Genomic DNA, 24,456 nt, shown 5'->3' with positions numbered 1-24,456 from the left:
GTTTTTGACTGTTGTACGGTTCTATAATTCATTTTTTATGTTTATATTAAAGAATAGAGGATAGTTTTCTGATGTTTTCGAGAATGTACCCCAAGCTAATCACCAATCATAAAAATTCAGAGAAGAACAAAACTCAAAATCTCTATTTACGTATTGTTTAATAATTTATACCAAGTACATAGTATCTCTAATTTATTTAGATGATTCTTCTGATTATATTTCATATGTGTGTTATAGTTGGAGGATTCACCTAATTTCTACAAAGCATAACACTCACCCATAAATTTATTTTCACACAAACAACTTCAAATATATACGAACTATTTGTGTTACTATTAATACATTATCTGTTTTTTGTATACTTAGGGCCCTCCTGGGATTAACGGTAGTCCTGGTGGTAAAGGCGAAATGGTAAGCTGCCCCCCACTACTCACCCTTACCTCATCCACACATTACTGGCTTCTTTTACATTTTGCGTGACAATAGATTTGTGATATTTAAGTGAGATATTCAGAAAAGAACATTCAAGTTTGGCTAATGTTAGTGTCTTTGGTTTGTTCTCAGGGTCCTGCTGGCATTCCTGGAGCTCCTGGACTGATCGGAGCCAGGGGTCCTCCAGGACCACCCGGTGCTAATGGTGCTCCTGGACTGCGAGGTGGTGCAGTAAGTTCCCTTGTTTTTTCTCTGTTGCCTGAAAGTTATAGTTTAATGCCAGTAACAAAAACTTAATAGCAAACTTTTTGCTCCTGTTCAGTTGAAATTATATTGATTCTATTCTTGTCTTGTAACTGAATTATGTGTTACTGGTGATGATTTTGTTAGTCGAATCTTCTCTGTTTTTCAACCAAGACTTGGTTATACTTTAGGGTGAGCCTGGTAAGAATGGTGCCAAAGGAGAGCCAGGACCACGAGGTGAACGTGTAAGTATTACTGCAACAGATCTGGTTATTTCTTGTGAAACTGCAACATACTTAGAAAGTAAACAGGTAAAACTTTGAACTAAATTCTTTATTTCACTTTTTTTTCTATAGGGTGAGGCTGGTACTCCAGGTATTCCAGGAGCTAAAGGTGAAGATGGCAAGGATGGATCACCTGGAGAACCTGGTGCAAATGGGCTTCCAGGAGCTGCAGGAGAAAGGGTATGTTTTCCATGAGGCATTAAAAAAAAAACAAAAAACAGCATCACCGTCATCTACATAAACCTACCTTCAGGGTGAAATAGCCAATATTTCTTATGTTGAGTGCTCAATGGCAAATATTGTTTAAAGCATTTGTAACATAAAAATATTATTTGCCATCTGTGAAAAAGAATTACAATATTTTGGGCTGAAATATATGTCTTTCATTATTTTCAGGGTGCCCCTGGGTTCCGAGGACCTGCTGGACCAAATGGTGTTCCAGGAGAAAAGGTAGGTAACTTTAGTTTCTATTTTCCTAAATGCTAGCACCACAAATAGGTATTTCTTCTATACGATTTCCCATTGATGAAAACCTAAATATCTGAAAAACATATATTGGAGCTAAAAAAATTCCTAATGTAAAACAATTGCATCTTCTGTTCAACCAGTTTAAGCCACTTACTTACCCTCTATGAGAATCCTTCACTTATCTGTTCATTGGAAAGCATTTATCTGAGCATCATTGCAAGAGTACAATAAAGTAAAATGCCTGAAAGGTCTTTAAAAACTCTAAAGTTATATGCAAATTTGATTTTATATCATTAAGATAGTTGATTTTAAATGCATGAAATATGTTTTTAACTACACTAAATAATGTTTTTTTAAGCATGTGATGTTCACACAGTTGCTTCAAAATATTTCAATATGGCGATCCAAGCTAAGATAATTGATTTTACATAGAAACTTTTCAGCAACACATCACTCCTTTTGAAAAGTCCAAATGATGTTCTCTATTTGTAACCAAAATAGTGTCGATATCTAGGTCAGTGAAGGCTATGTTAATTTTTTTTTTTATTTCTTTCACCAACTAGGGTCCCGCTGGAGAGCGTGGTGCTCCAGGACCCGCAGGGCCCAGAGGAGCAGCTGGAGAACCCGGCAGAGATGGTCTCCCTGGAGGTCCAGGCATGAGGGTACAGAGAAACATTTGTTTGAATGACAATTTAATTTAGTAAGAAGAAATACAAGACAAATGAAGACAGATCAAAAGTAATGTAAATCAATCAGATTATGTCTTTTGTAAGGCCCAAAACAAAACAAAATTATTTTAAGTTAACTAAAGCCAGGATAATTTGAGAACAGAACACAGAACACTTACCTAAGATTCTTTATAGACAGGGAAAAGATGTGCAAATCTGAGGGCTTCACATGCAAATGAAAATATCAAAATTGTAAAAATAGTATATGTTGTTTTTTTTTTTTTATTATTTCATTTTAAATCATCTAACAACTGACTTCTTTACTTCAGGGCATGCCCGGAAGTCCAGGAGGACCAGGCAGTGATGGGAAACCAGGGCCTCCCGTATGTACCTTTTTAAAATCTCATTTTAAAAGGCCAGTTAAAATGGAATGTATATGTTGGCCTATCCTTGATGATGTTATCTTTATCAAACCTTTATTAAGGTAATGTTTTTCTCATTAGGGAAGTCAAGGAGAAAGTGGTCGACCAGGTCCTCCTGGGCCATCTGGTCCCCGAGGTCAGCCTGGTGTCATGGGTTTCCCCGGTCCTAAAGGAAATGATGTGAGTTTCCTCCTTAATTTATTCAATAAATATTTGACAGGAGGGCTTTTATTTTCCATATGGAGTGTAGAGATGGTCAAAGCTCAGTCTCCTCTTCAAAGCATGGAGTAGTATATGAAAATAAAATTGTATGTAGGAAGGGAGCTGAATATATGATTGGTTATGGTTGTATAAGTATATATGGAGCAGGCAGATAAAAAATATGAGACAATGATATGATGAGTTATTAGTAAATACTGACCACTTCTTCTTTAGGGTGCTCCTGGTAAGAATGGAGAACGAGGTGGCCCTGGAGGACCTGGCCCTCAGGTATGTAGCTTTCATCAATTTATTTCTAGCCTTCAGATAGATGCATTCATCTCTAACCTTATGACTTCTCTCTGTAATTTTATTATTTCTACTTCCCTGACTGCTCTTGTTTTTATTGTTTTTAGGGTCCTGCTGGAAAGAATGGTGAAACTGGACCTCAGGGACCCCCAGGGCCAACTGTAAGTTTACTCACATAAAATTGGATATGAAAATAGGGTGGGAGGCAGGAGGAATGCTTCAAAAATTACATAATCTCTGACACTATGTAATTATAGCTTACTGAAGCAATGATGAAACTTGATGATCTAGTTATCTAGTTAAATGCTGGCACTGAGTTAGAGCTTACATGTGTGCTTTGGGCCAAGATCCTTCCATTTCTTCACATCACTACTTTTAAAATGAAGCAATGGGCCTGTTGAAGTGGATACTGTAGACTAAATACAAAAGGATGTTCATAATAAAGTGTATCATTATACTTTTCCAGGGGCCTGGTGGTGACAAAGGAGACACAGGACCCCCTGGTCCACCTGGGTTACAAGTAAGAACTTGTTTTTAAATGTCATGACATACCTGACTGTTCAAATTGTGTCCCTAATAGATCATAAATTATCTGAAGCTTAATCTGTGAGTCTGCCTTTCATCTGAAAATGAAATGTCAGGCAATATTAATAGATAGGCATATCTTCCATCTCCATTCTAGAGTACATTAATAAGTTATTTAGGAGAATTAATGAAACTCATAATTCTATTTACTTATATTTATTTTTATTATAATATAAATCTATATACCAAATCTATCTTGCCATGCTTGTCAATACATTTTTATATGTAGCAACTGAAAGAACAGAGAGAGATGAACATGGATTTGTAAGATATGATTATCATGTATGTGTCACTGGATTTTGAGTGGCACGACGTTTCTACCCCTAAAAAGAACACTGAAAATATTTTTTTAATATCTTGCATAAACATGTGTACATATGAGAAACTTTTCTATAAGCCATGTTTGAAGTAATTACCTGATGCAATCATGATTCTTTCTAGGGCTTGCCTGGAACAGGTGGTCCTCCAGGAGAAAACGGAAAACCTGGGGAACCAGTGAGTAACATTTCATTTTTCAAAACTCAGAAACTGAAAGAATACATAATAATTGTTTGCCAACTATTAACTTTAAATTTCTTATGCCATGATATCTGAGATTTAACATTTAGTTTTGAAATATTATCAAAACAAAGATAAATTATTTAAAAGATAACTTTTATATAGAGTTTGAATTTTTCCATAGAGTTCATAGTTTCAAGATTTGAAAAATTATATAATATGCCAACATAACAAATGTTTATTGTGCTTATATTTACATAAAATGCATTCTGATTTGGGCCTAACCAAACAATGCCAACCTCCTAGGGTCCAAAGGGTGATGCTGGTGCACCTGGAGCTCCAGGAGGCAAGGTAGTATTTCAGTTTATTCTCTACCTTCTTCAGTATGTTATAGAGCAATTGACTAGTGGTATGTTTTTAGTATATCAAGCCAAAATACTCTTTCTTTAAAAGAGCACTGTTGCAAATGTTTGATAAGTATGCTTAGAGAAACTCAAGACATTTTCAATACATTAAATTTCCTTTATTCTGGAAAGTTCAATTCTCTGACATTCATCATCACTACAGAATCAAATACAGGCTTAAAATTTCATATGGAAAATACTGCCAATATGTTGATTGTATGTAGGAAAACTGTTCTTGTAAAAGAACTTTAAAATGTTGCCCTTGTGAATAAAATAATAATATGTGTTTCAATGACAGCTCACACTTAAGCAGACTAAGTATCCAAGTTCTCTTTTATACACTCTTTTAAGTGTCCAGTTCCCACTCAGCTGACCAACTATGTATAAGTATACAAATTTCCAAATTGTTCACAATATAAATTAATAACCTAGTGGCCTGCTTCAAAATGGTGCAATTTAAGGTGTTTTGGTTTTAGCTTTGGGTTTTCTAATATGGTTATTTACATATTTTTATCAAAGGGTGACGCTGGTGCCCCTGGCGAACGTGGACCTCCTGGATTGGCAGGGGCCCCAGGACTTAGAGGTGGAGCTGGTCCTCCTGGTCCCGAAGGAGGAAAGGTACCTCCACATAATTCCATTCACCTAGGTTTTAAAACTGCATTTGGTTTCCTTCTGATCATTTATTATGTCCTCACTTATTTTCAGGGACCTGCTGGTCCTCCTGGGCCACCTGGTACTGCTGGTAGTCCTGGTCTGCAAGGAATGCCTGGAGAAAGAGGAGGTCCTGGAAGTCCTGGTCCAAAAGGTGACAAGGTATTTACATGTTTTCTCTTAATTATTCAATAAATCAGACATTGTAGGTTTTAAAAAAAGCAATACTCCTGGAAAGTAATTAACTGTATTTTCAAAATTAATGTTATCATTTTATAGTAAGTGCAATTAAGAGGGATTCCTAGAGCAACAATGAATTGGAACACCACATGTATATATATATATATATCAATGAATGCTAAGGGTTACTCCTCTTCTTGGCCAATTTTCTCTCAAGATACTTTGAATCTGATGACATTGGATGTTATTTGACAGGGTGAACCAGGCGGCGCAGGTGCTGATGGTGTCCCAGGGAAAGATGGTCCAAGGGTAAGTATTTGCAGTGAGGAGTAGCAGGCCTTATGTATATGTTCTATGGACAGTCCTGCACTTCAACTTTTATTTTTTCCAAAAACTACTCAAGATAAATTAGATAGTTTACCACTTTTGAGCGTTAAAAAACCCAAATGACTTGATTTATAATTAAATTCTTGGTTTATATCTATGGCTACCTGATATGTCTACAGTGATCAAAGAATGAAAAAAAACTCAAAAGTATGAATGGTCACAAACTAGCATTTGTAAGTCACTAAAATCTGAGATAATCACCAAATTTAAGATAATCAATGCTGCTCATTACAAAACTAAAAGCCATCAAAATTCAATATAATAAGTACTCATTAATAGACTTTATACTAAAAAATTATAATAATATGATGATTCTCATTATGGAACAGTAGTTAGCAACAAAAAGGGATGACCAGTTGTACACACAGCAAATTGTACGAACCTCAAGTACAACATACTCAGTGAAGAACATTCAATCTCCATGGGATACATACTGCATGATTCCATTCCTATAACATTTACAAAATAACATCCTTTTAGAGCTGTAGAACAGATTAGTGGTTGCCAAGAACTAGAAATGAGAAAGAAAGTGATGAATGTGGCTATGGAGATGTGACACAAGGGAGTCTTATGGTGACTGAACATTTCAGTATCTTGATTGTGTGGTAGTCATGCAAGTCTACACATGGAATGAAATTCTATATAGCTGCATACACATACACACATGAATGAGTGTGTGTATCACTGATGAAATCTGAGCAAGCTCTATGGATGGTATCAATGTCAATTTTCTAGTTTTAATATTATACTATAGTCCTGTAGGATGTTAACATTAGGCGAGGCTAGGAGAAAGGTACAACACACTGTGAATCTGTAATTCAAAGAAAAAGTCAAAACCAAAACAAAAACCATATTCTAAACGTGATTATAATTCAGTTAATAAATGTATATAACAGTTACCTTAAAGAAATTCATAACTGCTTCGCTTTTGACAGACTAAATAGATAAACCATCATTCAAGAAAAAAAAAGTGCTCAGAACTTTACTTATGTAATATAAGTAAAACTACGATTTGGAAATTTCAAGTTGCAAAATTTAATATGTACAATAATACTTTGAGAAAACATTTAAGTTATCAATCAACTGAATAAAGAAATGTACTTAAAAAGACATTACTGGAAGATCTTACATGACATCCTATTTATCTTTTACAACAGAGATAAAGATAAATGAATCAATAAACCACTGCTGAATCCTACTTTCTTCAGGAGTCATCTCCAAAGAATCTTGTATTTACTGAGCTCTGCAGTACTTACACATTGAGTGAAAAGCATAGCATTCAAGCCATAAAAAAATTAAAAATTATGTTACCTAGTTTGTTAGATATCTACGTCTATACACTCACTAATTATTACAAAAAAAAGTTGTATCTTCAAACTCAAAATGTATTTTTATTTTCTCTAGGGTCCTACTGGTCCTATTGGTCCTCCTGGTCCAGCTGGCCAGCCTGGAGATAAGGTAACACTTAGTACTTTCTTGAAATAAAAAGAAAGTATCTGTGTCTTTTGGATGCAAGACAGTGACACTGTTTCTCTTTTTCCAGGGTGAAGGTGGTGCCCCCGGGCTTCCAGGTATAGCTGGACCTCGTGGTGGCCCTGTAAGTGTTAAAGACATTCTCAACATATTTTTAACCCCATATAGACAGTAGCTTCTTATGCTTTCCTTTTTAGCAATTCTTCCCCAGGTTCCTTGAGCCTCAATTTGGAGATAACTGTCTTCAGGAACCATATAGCATGCAAGGAAATGTTAAATTTCTTAAATCTAAAATTCACAAGAGACCATTTTAAATCAGGATCTCCTTCCTTAATAACTTTGGAAAAATATAGAAATTATACAAGTAGTATATGTTTGTAATTAGTAATTTCTTAATGTATAGAATCTCTCCCTGAGACTTCTTTTGGATTTGAAATTCTTGACCTTCAGGATTTAATACTCTGGAAAGATATTTAGTAAATGTTTTTTAAAAATAAATCAGTTAATTTTCAATTGAGCCTCTACCATATATTGAAATACATAAATATCTATATATATAATTAAATGTGTTAAATACTTTAAAATTCTCAAAGTATTTTTCTTGCAAATAATATCATAGTAGGAGGCAGAAGGAATCTGTGGTTCTGATAATGGCCACTCATAGCTTTGTTGAGAAATGAAAAAGTCTTCAGAAGTTTATTCATTACTCTGCACATTTCCTGATTAAAGGAAAGAAAAGATAAGATGATAAGATGACATTTCCTGCTTAAAAAAGATGACGCACACTCCCCTCTGGATGTCTTCACTGTGACTAAGGAGGATATTTTTCTCTTCAGGGTGAGAGAGGTGAACCTGGCCCTCCAGGACCTGCTGGCTTCCCTGGTGCTCCTGTAAGTGTGAACATTTACACATACATGACCCCATAGCCCAGAACCTCTATCTTGCTGAAAACTCACAAAAGTACAGTCAAGTTTGGGTTCTAGTCCCATTTTAGCCACTCACTCCTTATAAGATTATTGCACCCCTATTTTTTTTAACTTTACTCTTATTGTTAGTCTTTAAAAGATGGAAATAAAAACACCTGTCCTGCCTTTATGACTGGGTAATGAACTAAAGCAGCACCATAGATTTAAATGCACTCTGAATTTTTGTGAGTTCATCCATTATAAAGTGGTACTAATTAAAATTTTCTCTTAAATCCAGTCTTTCTCAAATAAATTTACTGGTGCTGATTTTCAAATGCTTAATCCTTAGAGAGACTTCCTCCCTAGTGGCAAATAATGTACAGTTTATACTTTCTTGGTTGTGTTTTTTGATCATGAAAATATTTTGATTGGCTTCGTTTTGTCACATCTTCAGAGAGCCCTATTTTGAAATTTTATTTCAACTCCTTCCATCTGAAGAATTCTATATTCTGAAGAAAAACAATAATAAGCCAAGTGAATCATAAAGAATGTCAGCTGAGAGATTGTTGTTGCTTGTAGGGACAAAATGGTGAACCTGGTGGTAAAGGAGAAAGAGGGGCTCCAGGTGAGAAAGGTGAAGGAGGCCCTCCTGGAGTTGCAGGACCCCCTGGAGGTTCTGGACCTGCTGTAAGTTCTCTCCTCTGTCTGTCTATCATCTATCTATCATCTATGTATCTATCTATCTATGTATCTATCTATCATCTATCTATCTATCTATCTATCTATCTATCTATCATCTATATATCCCTCTCTCTCTCCCTCTCCTCCATCTCTAAGTGCTAAGTGTTCTAATGGAAAAACACAGAGGTTTATCAGTAATTTAACACTTTATACTGAAATAGCATGCCATAGTGGCAAGAGTATAATCTTTATATGAATATAGTCGAAGTCTGAATCTCAGCAACAGCAGCCTAAATGTCATTTTAACCTCTTCACAGAGTCACTGGTTTTCAAAGGCTTAATCCTTTCCCCCATTTGATATAGGGTCCTCCTGGTCCCCAAGGCGTCAAAGGTGAACGTGGCAGTCCTGGTGGACCCGTAAGTATTGATTCTCTTCACTATTATTCTCTAAACTATTATTGAAATGCATTCATTGATATTAACATGTATAAAAGCTGCATTTGAAACACCACATCCATAAAGAGAAAGTAAAAATTGTAATCACTCATTCAGACATGAGTTATATGTAAATTCCAAGGGGAAAAAGCAAACCATAAGTGAATTTCAGGTATAATGCAGATCATACCACACATTGCACTTTTTGTTTGTTGTATAGCTATTTGCTCTTCTTTTGAAATTCAAAAATATATTACCATTTCACAGGGTGCTGCTGGCTTCCCTGGTGCTCGTGGTCTTCCTGGTCCTCCTGGTAATAACGTAAGTACATTTTAAAGTCTTTTCTCATATACTTCAGAAAGAGCCTTCATATATGTATAGGATGAGAAACTTACACTTTGCTACTTATTTCCCTGTTAAGTCTCAAATAAAATTATTTGAAGTAAAAAAGGAAAAAATGCATTTTTATTATAAATATTCAAATTTCAAACAATTCTTTGTAGGGTAACCCAGGACCCCCAGGTCCTGGCGGTTCTCCAGGCAAGGATGGGCCCCCAGGTCCTGCAGGTAACACTGGTGCTCCTGGCAGCCCCGGAGTGTCTGGACCAAAAGGTGATGCTGGCCAACCAGGAGAAAAGGGATCACCTGGTGCCCAGGGCCCCCCAGTAAGTAACTTCATTTTTTTTATTGATTGACAGTACTATTTTGGTATTTATCACAAACTGATTAGAGAAAAACATTGTCACATAAAGATGAGCTAAGTCTTCATTATCTGTATTAGGGAGCTCCGGGCCCACTTGGAATTGCTGGAATTACAGGAGCACGGGGTCTTGCAGGACCACCAGGCATGCCAGGTCCTAGGGGAAGCCCTGGCCCTCAGGGCGTCAAGGTGAGTATAGTTGTTTTTCACTACACTCTTGCTTTCTTTGGTAGCCTTCGGAGATCACTTAACCATATCCAGGATGAAAGGTTTTCCTGTCATTGGGGTACCAGGTAGCCAAAAAATTATTTTGTAAATATTTTTAAATTTTTCAAAGCACACATTTTATTAAGTAACTCCAGAACACAAAAACAGCTCATATCACAAACCAACCTTAAATATACACACAAATAAACTGAAACACCTCTTTTAGGAAACTTGTGAATATTCTTCAATTTGTTGACTGTCAGTTTTAAAGGGGGAAATGGTGTTAGCTTATAGATCTAGGAAAGTCTTTCATTGATGCCTGTTATCCAACCATTCAAGTCATCTTGCACTCCTGGCTCTTTTTCACTAGTATTATATTCTTATAATATTCTAGTGCTTACCATAACATTCATTTGGTAAGTAGCATTTTTATTAGGGCTCATATTATGAGCACTTTAAGCACTTATTTCAACAAAATGCTATATAATATTGTCGTAAAATTAATATTTAATATTTAAGTGTATTCAATTGATATGATGTTTCTAGTAAGTATATATTCTTAAGATAGAGACAACCTAATTTTAATGGTCTTCATAAATCTAGTTTCATGATGACTCATTATTATTTTTTTCTTGTAATACTCATGTCTATGTATATATCTCATATTAGAATGTACAGTATTCTGAATTAGATAATCAATGTAACTTTTCAGCCCTTCGGCATCCACTGGGTAGGTTAGGAAATGCAAGAGACTTGCTCCCCCAAACTTGTTCCCCATAGCTGGTATAACTTTAATTTTACAGTTCAATAAAAATTGAATAAAATAAGATTTTTTCCTGAAAATAAAGATATCTGGTAACAGCATATTAATTGATTTATAAAGTTAAAACAAAATATCTTTCATTCCTTTGTATACAGGGTGAAAGTGGAAAACCAGGTGCTAATGGTCTCAGTGGAGAACGTGGTCCCCCTGGACCCCAGGGTCTTCCTGGTTTGGCTGGTACAGCTGGTGAACCTGGAAGAGATGTGAGTAGTCATTCTTAGGAAATGTTCAACCAGCCAGGTAGAATTCGGATAATTTATTTTAGCAAAGGTGAAACTGAGCCTTAATGTCTATGAGTGTAAATACTGCCACATAGCAAAGTTCTTCTTTCTCTAATAACAGAAATTCTTTCATTACAGCTTAGAATAGGCTTAAAGGCTCTTGTTCATTAATATTTACCCAATGAATAATCAATAGTGGAGAAAATATTATCTCTAACTAAATTAGGAAAAAAGTTAATGGTGAGAACCACAATTTACATGTTTTCTGAGTGAAAATGTTCGGCAGTATCTGTGATCAGTCTTTTATTAATTTTAAATGATTTTAAATTAATATTATTTATATTTGACAAATCATAATTGTATACATTTATAAGGGACAATGTGATGCTTTAATATATGTATACAAGGTAGAATGATAAAAGCAAACTAATTAAATTATGGATTTCCATTAACAGTTTAGATTACTATTTCTAAACTTTTACTTATTAGGGATCTGTTAAGACTCTTTTTGGATATTATTTTTCTAATCACCTCTCCTCCTCTCACCCTTTGAAATTTTAGTACCACAAATATACTAAATGTCTATTTGGATATTGTGACCCTTTGAAAGACCACAATTCATTGTGGTATTTAAGAAATTTTACCCCTGAGAACCAATTTTCACCCCCTTAAAAATTATATTGCCCTGTTGACAATGCATGGCTTAAATGGCATTTTGGAAGGTTTCAAGAAACTTTATTTCCTTTCTCATTTTTTAATCAGGGAAACCCTGGATCAGATGGTCTTCCAGGCCGAGATGGATCTCCTGGTGGCAAGGTATAATAAACACATATGCAATAGAGGCATGTAATTTTAAAAAGTGATCATCATGTTTATTTTGAACCTGTGAATTTGTTCACAGGGTGATCGTGGTGAAAATGGTTCTCCTGGTGCCCCTGGTGCTCCTGGTCATCCAGGCCCACCTGGTCCTGTCGGTCCATCCGGAAAGAGTGGTGACAGAGGAGAAACTGTGAGTTCCTAGGAGCAGCATCTCTCGTTTGCCTATTTCCTTCAATAAAGACATTTGTAGGTAGAAAATAGAATGTCAGATCTGCCAACCAAAATATTCACTATCATTTATTTTACAGTTTTAATTCTAATTGTTCCTTAGAAAACTGTGTTAATAAAGAAATACCAGAAGTACCTGGCAGTAGTCAATGAAGAATTCATTACTAAAACTCAAAATCATATTAATCAGACCAGCTATCTATTTGCTGGGTGAATGCAAGGCCAAATTAATAGGGCTCTTGTGTAGCTTTTCTGTTTTGATCCCGAAAAAGCTGTAAACAGGGCTTCAGGACTTTAAAGGAAAAACAATATTAACTTCCAATAATTGCATGCATACTATAATTCTATCCTAATGAAATTATTTACTTTTGAAAAAAAAGTTGTGTCAACACATAAAAATAATTCCGTGTATGTTAGCTCATTTGAATGTTTTCATCTTAGGGTCCTGCTGGCCCTGCTGGTGCTCCTGGTCCTGCTGGTGCCCGAGGTGCTCCTGTAAGTTTTGTCACAGTTTTTGTTTGTTTGTTTCTTTTATTTTGTTTTTAAATTCATTCTACAGGCAGGAAAAATTTTATTTTCTGGCATGTTCAGGAACAAAGGATGAGAAAAAGAAAAAAACAGTTATGGAACAACTGTAAACTCTCCTTTGATGATGATGATATGGAAAACAGTTCAGGATCTAAAAGTTCTTTGGAGCCAAGGATAGACATATCAGTTGTTAGGGTTCCATGCAAGTATCAGTCCAAAATTAAAACAACCACAAAAACAATGTCATTTCATATATCAAGTGTCTGTTGATGGGGGACTTTCTAGCTGATAGAAAGCCATAAAATATAATTAGTATAAATTCTATTTTATTTTTCCAATATATATGTGTATATATGACTTCAATTCAAAATGTGTTTCTAAAGGGTCCTCAAGGCCCACGTGGTGACAAAGGTGAAACAGGTGAACGTGGCGCTAATGGCATCAAAGGACATCGAGGATTCCCTGGTAATCCAGGTGCCCCAGGCTCTCCAGTGAGTGCATTCATTTTGTTGGAAAATCCCTTCAATGTATAACTGACAAATTTTAGAGATCAAGAGAAGAAAGCTTTCCATCTCTGAAAGAATGTGCTAGAAGAGATGATAAATTGACTTGAGGGCTAATTCGAAACAATGATCAGTATGATACAATGGGGAGATTAAAGAAAGAAAACAAATTCATCATGATCCCCACGTTTCGTGATCTGATCTCGAATGCAGAGTTTCTGAAAGTTTTTTAAGGCCTTCCTCATATGCATACTTCCTTTCCTTCCAGGGTCCTGCTGGTCACCAGGGTGCAGTCGGTAGTCCAGGACCTGCAGGCCCCAGAGTAAGTAGCACAGAAAGATGTTAGAGGTCCATGTGTTTGAAATGTCTGCACTTCAGAAAGATATACTAGCACGTGGTATCATGATACTTTTATAGGGACCTGTTGGACCCAGTGGGCCTCCTGGCAAAGATGGAACCAGTGGACATCCAGGTCCCATTGGACCACCAGGGCCTCGAGGTAACAGAGGTGAAAGAGGATCTGAGGTAAGACATCACTTATACGTATGTGTATTTAATTTGCTGTAATCTTCCAATTTTCAGAAACACTGTGTGTTATTTTTAAACTGAAATAGTAAGACACAAGGCAACCACTCAATTTAAAAAGTGAACAATGACTTTAAGACATTCTCCATCACATTAAAAATTTTTCTACCACACTGTCACAGGAGAAAATATCTTTTTTATAATTTGATGCAGTGACCATGGTATCAGGATAATGACATCTGCCCAAGTTACCAAATGAACCCATGCCACACTGCTATCACACTAGAGATCTCAGAATTGCAACATTCATAATTATTTGCATTTATGTAGTGCCTTTTACTTCTCAAACAGCTTCTCTGGTTACTATTTTTTTAATGATACTATCACTCATAATACTGTCCATCCCATGCCTTTGGGGTAAATGACATAAAAACTATTATCCCAACAAATTACATGCTGCTTTGTCTTGTCAATATTGGAATCATAGCTCATGGGTGTTTGCTTACATCATTCATCCAAAAGGAAGAATGATAAAAAAAAACTTGTGCTCTGACGCTACTGATTCTTACATAGTGGAATAACACTTTTCTTGGTAATGAATTGTAGTTATTATAAATCAGTGATCATGTTGCCCTAAAAGCACCCAAATAAACCTTTAGTAAAATAATTATGATGACACAATGAGTGAATCATTTGAATTATTTTTCAGTCATTTTCTTGGACTGGCATTGTTTTCTTAGATTGGTGACCAAACAAGCATACCTCAATGATGCATGTTTTACTCATTCTAGGGCTCCCCAGGCCACCCAGGGCAACCAGGCCCCCCTGGACCTCCTGGTGCCCCTGGTCCTTGCTGTGGTGGTGGAGCCGCTGCCATTGCTGGGATTGGAGGTGAAAAAGCTGGCGGTTTTGCCCCATATTATGGAGATGAACCAATGGATTTCAAAATCAACACCGATGAGATTATGAATTCACTCAAGTCTGTTAACGGACAAATAGAAAGCCTCATTAGTCCTGATGGTTCTCGTAAAAACCCTGCTAGAAACTGCAGAGACCTGAATTTCTGCCATCCTGAACTCAAGAGTGGTATGTTTGGGAGTCTTTCACCTTAATGGCAACAGGATTACAGAGACAGCTGCTTAGATTAGAATGAGAAAGAAAAAACATTCACTTTCAATGGAAAGCTGAAATAATACTTTAAAAAAGTAAACTTTGCAGATATAACATGTAATATAAATAACTTCAGAATATGCCAAATATAGAAAGATATAAAGATTATTTGTAGAAGTTGTAATATAAATCATAAGTTATTTGAGTATAAAGTAACATCTCTTTTTTTCTCAGGGTTAAATATACATAATTTGATATGGACAATTATAATCTGATTATTGCAATATTTACTAATAATAATTACTTACCTAATTATTATATTTTTTAAATTAAACACATGAAAAAATTCAGAATACTGTACAAAATTAAATAGAATATTATAACATTTAAAGGTTTTGCATATATTGGATTAAATATTTTAGTAAAGCAAAATTATTTCAGGTTTTCAAATATCTTGTATGGAACATTGCCTTTAATAGGAGTCATTTCTATAAATTAATTAAAATAGGAAACAAGCATCAATCATAGGCACTTCAGCTTTAGAACTATTGGAATAAATCTAGGTTAGACAACCAGCTTATATTATTAAGCAAGATTACATATAATAATTATCTTTTTTTAAAAAAAAAAGGAGAGAGTTTTGCAAATATTATACAACAATGAAAAGATCTTAGCTTAATGTATCATCCTTATTAGAAACCATGATGCTACATTTTATTTCAGTGATTTCTATAGTCATAGCTAACTCTTTTATCTCAGCAATTTCAATCAAAAAGTCTGTCAATCATTCTATACATAAACTGCAGACACGTTAGCAGTCAACATTAGAAATGCTTTTAGTAAACAAACAAAATCATTTTATTACTGGATTTTGTAACCAAAGCCCATTCTTCTTTTTTGTGACTATTCAGGAGAATATTGGATTGACCCTAACCAAGGATGCAAATTGGATGCTATCAAGGTATTCTGTAATATGGAAACTGGGGAAACATGTATAAGTGCCAGTCCTTCGAGTGTTCCACAGAAACACTGGTGGACAGACTCTGGTGCTGAGAAGAAACACGTTTGGTTCGGAGAGTCCATGGATGGTGGTTTTCAGGTAAGAAACGATATACCTTTTTTTAAATAAGTCATCACTATTTTCTTTTAGTTCTTCCTATCTGCTTATCACAAAGCAAACTTGTTAGGTTGGTGCAAATGTAATTGTGGTTTTTGCCTTTGAAGGTGACAGCAAAAACCACAATTACATTTGCAACAACCTAATAACTAATAACTAGAAGAGCTCAAATGAGTTTATATAGCCAGGTGACTATACTTTTATAACTTTATTCTCAATAAAGTCTAAGCTATATTAAATAATTTTTGTATGCAGATACCTTTATTTCACATCTTAAGACCTTTTTTACTCTAGCATGCAATAAAAAATATGTTCACACATAAAATATCATACATAAAATGTAAAAAGCTCATACTACAATATGCATACACATACTACTTGAATCCCTTGCATGCAGTTGCAACTAAAATGGTTGATCTGGTTTATTTGTTTCCTATTACAGTTTAGCTATGGCAATCCTGAACTTCCTGAAGATATCCTTGATGTGCAGCTGGCATTCCTTCGACTTCTCTCCAGCCGAGCCTCCCAGAACATCACATATCACTGCAAAAATAGCATTGCATACATGGATCAGGCCAGTGGAAATGTAAAGAAGGCTCTGAAGCTGATGGGGTCAAATGAAGGTGAATTCAAGGCTGAAGGAAATAGCAAATTCACCTACACGGTTCTGGAGGATGGTTGCACGGTAAGAAAGAACATTTTTCTATATATAGGTCATAATGCAGTCAGCATTTCTAGTTTAATCATGCAAGTTATTTTGAATAGATGAAATAAAATTAATAGGATGATATAAAGATAGCGTTTGGTATGAATTACATACATTGCATCTCCTGATTCATTGCAAGGAGTGTTAAATGCAACAAAAAGTAGTGGATTTTAGACTCCAGATGAAAACCAGTTGACATAAAAGCATTTAAAATTTAAATCCATAATGCAAACGTTGTCAGATAATTGGGACAGTTGCTACATGTTTTGAATAATATCTGTCACATTAACTCAATCTGAAATGTCTGGTTTTTTAAATTTTAAAGGTTAACTTCAAATCTCTCCTTTGTTATTGTTATTTGTGAACAAAAGGAACACTCACTTCTAATATTAGCAAATTTCATTCAGAGTAACCTATTATAAAACTGTTAGCAATGACCAGAGCCAGGTCTCTTGAGGATGCACTGGTCTATAGCAATCTCCCTGCTGCATTTACTAAGAATCCCTACAAGGCATTTGTTTAAGAATAGTGTTTATCAACTAAGAAGATTACAGCTTTGACATGGAGCAGATCTCATATATATGAATAATAACATGGCACACTGAATGCTCCTTTATTGCAAAAAGGTTTTTTTAACTTGATCAGTCAGAGTTGTCTTAATAATTTTAATGTCATGGTCACTTATATTTTGTCTTTTTTAACAGAAACACACTGGGGAATGGAGCAAAACAGTCTTTGAGTATCGAACACGCAAGGCCGTGAGACTACCTATTGTAGATATTGCACCCTACGACATTGGTGGTCCTGATCAAGAATTTGGTGTGGACGTTGGACCTGTTTGCTTTTTATAAACCAAACTCTATCTGAAACCCCAACAACAACAAAATTCGCTCCATATGTGTTTCTCTTGTTCTAATCTTGTCAACCAGTACAAGTCACCAACAAAATTCCAGTTATTTATTTCCAAAATGTTTGGAAAGAGTATAATTTGACAAAGAAAAATTATAGTTTTTTTTTTTTTTTTTTGCTGTTCCTCCACATACAAGCCAAATGCTTTTTGTTTTATTTTTTTACCAATTCCAGTTTCAAAGTGTCTCAATGGTGCTATAATAAATAAACTTCAACACTCTTAACGATAACAACACTGTGTTATATTCTTTGAATCCTAGCCCATCTGCAGAGCAATGACTATGCTCACCAGTAAAAGATAACATTTCTTTCTGAAATAGTCAAACATAAAATTAGAAAAGCCCTTCCTATTTTAACTACCTCAACTGGTCAGAACACAGATTGTATTCTATGAGTTCCAGAATACAAAAAAATTTTATAAGTTGATAAAACTTATAAATTTCATTGATTAATCTCCTGGAAGATTGGTTTATAAAGAAGAGTATAGTGCAAGAATTTAAAGAAAGATTTTTAAAGCCACAATTATTTTAATCTTGGATATCAACTGCTTTTAAAGGTGCTTCTCTTTTTTCTTGTCATTACTGGTCAAGATTACTAATATTTGGGAAGGCTTTAAAGACACATGGTGCTAATGTACTTTCACTTCTAAACTCTAGATCAGAATTGTTGACTTGCATTCAGAACATAAATGCACAAAATCTGTACATGTCTCCTGTCAGAAAGATTAACTGGCATGCCTCAGGGGATTTACCCCCTCATCCTGTAAAAGTCAACAATAAAAACCAAATTATGGGGCTGCTTTTGTCACAATAGCATAGAGAATGTGTTGAAATTTAACTTTGTAAGCTTGTATGTGGTTGTTGATCTTTTTTTTTTTCTTACAGACACCCATAATAAAATATCATATTAAAATTCTCCTGGTTTTTGTTACTTTTCAGAGATTTTAAAATTCATATCTACACTAATAAACTCCAGTAATCTTGAAAAAGTATATTGACTTCTAATTCTATAGATTGATATTGCAATAACTTTTAAGAATATAAAATAACATAACATATGTTCAGACTAGAGATAATGCTCAGTGAGGAATTCTATAGATTTTTAGATCATATTTGGAGACCCCCTGTGGGTCATATTGAACACTGAGAGCATTCTGTTTGAAAGGATCAATCCCTGGAAATGGTAACATAGTAAATCAAGGTGTCCCCAAAGTGGGAACTATAAGAAAGGAAGACGTTAATAGTTTATCAGAAAGTCATTGTAATATGGATATCTGGAGAAACACATTAATATTAAGAAAATTTGACAAGTACCACATTATCTCATTTCTATGTTTAATATAAAAGAGTTGAATTCATTAATGTAGAATAGAACAGGTGAGGGTGGGGTGAGGTTGGGAGATGTTAGTCTATGGATACAAAATTTCCGTGAGATAGGAGTAATAAGTTCAAGAGATCTATTGTACAACATGGTGACCACAGTCAATAATGATGTATTATGTTTTTAAGAATTACTAAGAGTGTAAGTGTTCTCACCACAAGAAATGATGAGAATGTGAGCTACTGCATATATATGTATATATGTATATGTTTCTCTGTCTACCTATATATACACATACACAAATGTACACTATATATATATATAGAGAGAGAGAGAGAGAAAGACAGACAGACAAACAGAGAGAGAGAGAGAGAGAGAGAAAGAGAATTCAAACCAATAGTGTGAATTAATAAACTAGATATTTGGAGTTTTATTTTAGACCAAGAAAGATAACTAGATCACAATATTCTGCCTCCTGTATGTGTAACATAATATATTATGGAAAGTAGTTCATTTCACTGTATATAGCTCTAACTTATTGTGTGTTATTGATCCCAATATTCAGTTTAGTGAACACACTAGAGTTAAAATTACTTGTTTGCCTATTTGTTTATTTATTTTCTACCAAGCATCTAAAGTCCTATCTCACTGCAGGGAAGTTACAATCAAATGAGTCTTGGTTGAGGTTGGAGGCCATAGACCCTTGCTTTCCTAACCTCTCTTGAGTTAGGCTTTAGGCAAGTGACCATGTGACCTGAGCTTGACAAATTAGAGACACACACCTGAAGGTTTCAATCTGTAGACAGTAGTATTCATTTCATGTTACTGTGATAGCAAGTTATCATAAATTTAATGACTTAGAAACCACACAGATTTGCTGTCTTACATTTCTGAACATTAAAAGTCTAAACTGAGTCTTGCTGGACTAAAATCCAAGTGTCAAGCAAAGTTGTCTTCCTTTCTAGAGACACTAGGGAGAAACTATGTGTTCCCATTTTCAGCTTCTAGAAGCTACCCAGCTTCCCTGGTTCATGAGCCATTTCCAGCATCAAAGTCAGAAATATTTGGTCAAGTCTTTCTCACATTGTGTCATTCTGACATTGGCTCTTCTGCCTTCCTATTTCACTTAAAAGAAATTATTGCATTGGGTCCAACTGGATAATCCAAGATATTCTCCCCATTTCGAGGTCAGTTGGTTAATGCCTGCTGCAACCTTAATTTATCCTTACCTTGCCAAATAAGGTAATAGATTTACTGGTTCTGGGGATTCGGATATGAACATATTTGAGGGAGTATTATTTCACCTACTAATGACAGTGAGGCAAAGAAGTCAAAAGAATTAAAAATCCAGTTTGGAAGTGATCACAGCTAACAGTTGGGGAAGCAACTGCCAGATATCAGAAGAACCTTGGCCAATAGTGCCAGAAATGGCATCCAGTGTCTTGTGTTTATGATGACTTTGCCAGGTTGCTTTTGGGGTATGATTTAGAAGATGGCTCTGAATGTCAGCATTCACTTCATTTTTGTTGATTTTATGAACCTGGATTCTATAGCTTTCACTGAGTTCCTTTGAACTTCAGATAAAAATCTATAAACTACATTTTTGCTTCAGTCAGCCAAGGTCGGTTTAGATTGTTTACAACTAAGAAGTCTGAGTAGACCAGCAATTGGTAACAGCAGAGCTGGCAGGAAGCAAAAACGCAAGCAAATGGAAAGACTCTGAGATCAAATGTGTGTACTAGTTAAGGGTGAAAGTAGAAAATCCAGCTTGTATCCAGGAATGAGAATTTTGAAGCCCATTGAAATAGGATTAATCATCTACAGTTACATGGAGTGATTTGCACTTTAAAGACAAGGCTTAGGGAGATAAGTAGACTTTACTACATGACAGTATGTTTGAATTTCATGAGAAATTGAAGGACTGCATGGGAATGTGGCTGCTGTAATGGTGGTCAACTAAAAGAGAATGACAAGTTCAAGTCCCTAACTTTTTTGGTTTAAGACACAGAAGAAAATCTATGCCCCTTACCTGACTATGCTAAAATAAAAACATACTATCTTTCTGGAAAAAAAATCATATTTTTCCAAAGGTTCGATATACTAAAAACCAAATATATTCTGCAAATCACTAGACTTCAACATAAATCTAAATGAATTTTCCAATTCTCTATTTGATTGCTCTATAATTGGGAAATAGCAAGACCTTGGAAATTTAAATGGGGTTTATGGAAGAATTCCCTTTAAACATTCCAGTTTTGCATTAAGTTTCTTTAGACATCTGAAATGGGATCTGCATTTCCTTGCCCGGTAATTGTTTTCCTATTCTTAAAACGCAAGATGACAAGAAAAAGCCAATTTTCTTCAGACCTCATTCTCACCACTGCTTATTGTCTCCAGATTTGTAACTAAACTCAGATCCCAGAATGCCTCAGGGGTAGCAATTTAAAGGTCAATCTCAAGAAGAGGTTTACACATAAAAAGAATGAAAGGATTTAACTGATTTGTATTGTTTATAATCTGAGAAATCTGTGGGTTTTGAAATACTAGACAAAAAGGAACTGAAATTTGGACAAAAATGTATCAATATATGAATGTAACAAAGAGTTACAGGAACATTATAATTATTGACATGATTGAACAGAACTCAGGCCTCAGAGGTTGTTCAAACTGAATAAATTTGAGATATCACAAACTTTCTGAGAGGTGGAGAATGTAATTCAAAAACATAAGAACATAGAAATATTGGAATGAATTTTTCATATGTGACACAATCATTCACCTTCTGAGTACATTCTCAAGGTGGACCAGTAAGGTTTGAGAAACACTTGGTGGGCTTCATGCCAGCACCTTTGAAAATTTCCTTGTGCGTGTGTAGTCTGGAGATGGAAGTAGAAAAAAAAAATCTAGCTGAAATAGGCTTCTTGATTCCAACGGAGGTGACAGGATCCAAGCTTGCAGAGGACAAAGGAAAACTCTAGACTACCAGAAACAAAGTGAGGATGATATTGTACAAGATAGCAGGACTATCATGGTAGAAAAAAAATGGCATTAACTCAGAAGTAACGTTGTTGGTGGCTGATTAATAATGAGAATGAAGGGTTGCCGGGGACAGTCACACTTAGGTCTTTTATAAACAATAATGATTAACTTATTTAGTTCAGGTGCAGGAGATCTCAGATCAGCAACCACACAGGCCTCAAGGCTTTGGTCAATTCCCAGACTATTAGATGGTTAATAAACCCGGTGCCCTTAAAGGAAGCAGAAGTTCAGTGCTCTGGAGGAAATCTCCTGCAATAGAATCACAATTGATAAGCATTTACCAGGGGCCAAGCATTGTTCTAGTCACTTTAAACTGATTAATTTATGTATTACTCACTTTAATTCAATGTGGTACTAGCATTTTCATTTTACCAAAAAAAAAAAAAAAAAGAAAGAAAAAAAAAGAAAGAAAATGAGGCACAAGAGATTAAGTAAGTTGTTCCAAATCCCCTAACTAATAAGAGAGAGGGCTTAGATTTTAATCCAAACATTTTGGCTTTACAGCTAATACTCTAAGCCATGACACTAAACAGTCTAAAATATTTACTGTATTCTTTCTCCAAATGAAACTTATGTTAACATTTTTGTGGTACACTGAAAAAAGGTCAGTTGCCTGACTTTGGGGGAACTATGGAAGAGTAATGATAAATTATTACCAGTTACTACAGATTCATAATGCCACTCTAAAACTTGAATTGGAATTTTGATTACTCACTTCCAGGGTTGTCATAGGTAATTCAGGTACCATAACTCAGGTAAGCATCCATTTACCTTATTTAGTAAGTCACATAATCATAAGAGGTTTATTGAGCATCTAATGTGTACCATGTGTGGACATTGTATCTTATCCTAAGTGAATTTCCTCCCTTTTTTAGGCCATGCCTTCTCTATCTCCATTCTCTTCCTCTACCCAGTCATTAGAGTACCATCAGTCACTCTACTATCTCTCCTTGACAATTTCACCTATTTCCATAATCCTACTCATTAATTAAATTAAAGATAATTCACAAATTGACATCTGGCTTTGTGGAACTAAAGATTCTTATGTTCTATGGACTAATTACAATTCCCATTGAAGTTTTGAAATATCTTTAGTGAAGCAAGTAATATAAAGCTTTTAAAGAAATTTTTCCAAGAAGAGAGAAGAGCAATAGCATGAGGAGAGAAATGTTCTGGATGTGTTCAAGGAAAAACAAAGGGAACATGTTGGGGCAAAGTTATCACCTGGGGGAGGAGTATAAGAGAAGGACATAGAAAAAGAGAAGGAGACAAATCATGTGGAATCCCAAGAGGGGTGACCATAGGTGCAGCTTTGCCTGGGAAAGTAAGAGTTTATGCCTATGCTCCTAATGGCTAATAAGATTTAGCATTGTAGAACTCAGAAATATCCTAGTCTGATGATATTATATGGTCACCCTAATTTTATTTGACCACTATGAGGATGGCCATTTCCTCAGTGAGATGAGAAACCACTATGATAATGGATGACACGATCTGGCTTACAGCTTTGGAGTATTTCTGTGACTGAGCTTTTGAGATGACTGTGTGTTAAGGGCAGAAACCATGAGAACAGTCATGAGTCCATGGCAGTCTTCTAAGCCAAGAATGATAGTTGTTTCCACCAGGATGGTAATAGTAGAACTGATTAATAGTCATGTTCTGGATGCATTTTGAATACAGAGCCAACAGAAACTGCAGGCAATTTGGATGTCCGGCTTAAGAGAAAGAGATATCTGGTCAGCCACGGTGGCTCAGGCCAGTAATCCCAGCACTTTGGGAGGCTGAGGCGGGTGGATCACTTAAGGTCAGGAGTTTGAAACAAGCCTGACCAACATGGTGAGACCCAGTCTTTACTAAAAATTACAAAAATTAACCTGTCATGGTGGCACATGCCTGTAATCCCAGATACTCAGGAGGCTGAGACAGGAGAATCACTTGAACCCTGGAGGCAGAGGTTGCAGTGAGCAGAGATTGCACCATGCACTCCACCCTGGGCAAGCCAGATTCTGTTTAAAAAAAAAAGAGAGAGAGAGAGAGAAAGAAAGAGACATATCAAGCATGAATCTAAGACTTTTGGTCCATGTAACTGCTGGGAGAATAGAGCTGTAACTAAGATGCGGGAGACTAAGATTAAAAAATTCAAGGAACTCAATACTTTGAGGTTGAGCATGTTACATTTTGGATGCTTATCACTCTTCTAAGCAGACTTGCTGTAAATCAGAAGAGAGGTCAAGGCTAGAGAAATAGAGTTTCAGTATATGGCTTTTACATTCTTAGAAGTAGAGAAGATCATCAAATAACGTAGTGTAGAATGACAGAAGAAAATATGAAAGCCTGGGATACTTTAATATTCACAAATTGGAGAAAAAATGAAGAGGAAGCAACAAAGGAGACAGAAAAGGAATGAAAGGAAATCATGAAAGTGTAGTGAGTTAGGTGCCAGGTGAAAAGGTTTGTTGTTTAAATTTTAGAATTGTG

The 24,456-nt window shown here is 35.4% G+C and overlaps 1 protein-coding gene across 1 annotated transcript in view; it reads left to right on the top strand.

Moving 5' to 3' along the window:
- Positions 1–18,531, top strand: part of COL3A1 (collagen type III alpha 1 chain) — a 38,834-nt gene extending 20,303 nt beyond the window's left edge. Inside the window, exons 17-51 of the mRNA XM_002749551.6 lie at positions 367–411; positions 565–663; positions 867–920; positions 1,032–1,139; positions 1,356–1,409; positions 1,991–2,089; positions 2,425–2,478; positions 2,599–2,697; positions 2,953–3,006; positions 3,132–3,185; positions 3,491–3,544; positions 4,051–4,104; positions 4,414–4,458; positions 5,031–5,129; positions 5,217–5,324; positions 5,598–5,651; positions 7,134–7,187; positions 7,273–7,326; positions 8,039–8,092; positions 8,687–8,794; positions 9,152–9,205; positions 9,491–9,544; positions 9,727–9,888; positions 10,005–10,112; positions 11,049–11,156; positions 11,937–11,990; positions 12,076–12,183; positions 12,663–12,716; positions 13,133–13,240; positions 13,521–13,574; positions 13,670–13,777; positions 14,569–14,863; positions 15,799–15,986; positions 16,447–16,689; positions 17,415–18,531. Of these exons, the coding sequence (XP_002749597.1) occupies positions 367–411; positions 565–663; positions 867–920; positions 1,032–1,139; positions 1,356–1,409; positions 1,991–2,089; positions 2,425–2,478; positions 2,599–2,697; positions 2,953–3,006; positions 3,132–3,185; positions 3,491–3,544; positions 4,051–4,104; positions 4,414–4,458; positions 5,031–5,129; positions 5,217–5,324; positions 5,598–5,651; positions 7,134–7,187; positions 7,273–7,326; positions 8,039–8,092; positions 8,687–8,794; positions 9,152–9,205; positions 9,491–9,544; positions 9,727–9,888; positions 10,005–10,112; positions 11,049–11,156; positions 11,937–11,990; positions 12,076–12,183; positions 12,663–12,716; positions 13,133–13,240; positions 13,521–13,574; positions 13,670–13,777; positions 14,569–14,863; positions 15,799–15,986; positions 16,447–16,689; positions 17,415–17,561 (3,249 nt within the window). The 3' untranslated portion in view covers positions 17,562–18,531. The remainder of the gene's footprint in view (positions 1–366; positions 412–564; positions 664–866; positions 921–1,031; positions 1,140–1,355; positions 1,410–1,990; positions 2,090–2,424; positions 2,479–2,598; positions 2,698–2,952; positions 3,007–3,131; positions 3,186–3,490; positions 3,545–4,050; positions 4,105–4,413; positions 4,459–5,030; positions 5,130–5,216; positions 5,325–5,597; positions 5,652–7,133; positions 7,188–7,272; positions 7,327–8,038; positions 8,093–8,686; positions 8,795–9,151; positions 9,206–9,490; positions 9,545–9,726; positions 9,889–10,004; positions 10,113–11,048; positions 11,157–11,936; positions 11,991–12,075; positions 12,184–12,662; positions 12,717–13,132; positions 13,241–13,520; positions 13,575–13,669; positions 13,778–14,568; positions 14,864–15,798; positions 15,987–16,446; positions 16,690–17,414) is intronic.
- Positions 18,532–24,456: the final 5,925 nt, after the last annotated feature.

Source organism: Callithrix jacchus, chromosome 6 (genome assembly GCF_049354715.1).
Source record: "Callithrix jacchus isolate 240 chromosome 6, calJac240_pri, whole genome shotgun sequence".
Lineage (NCBI taxonomy): Eukaryota > Metazoa > Chordata > Mammalia > Primates > Cebidae > Callithrix > Callithrix jacchus.
Note: the sequence above shows the minus strand (reverse complement) of the source record. Positions and strands in the feature narration are given on the sequence as shown.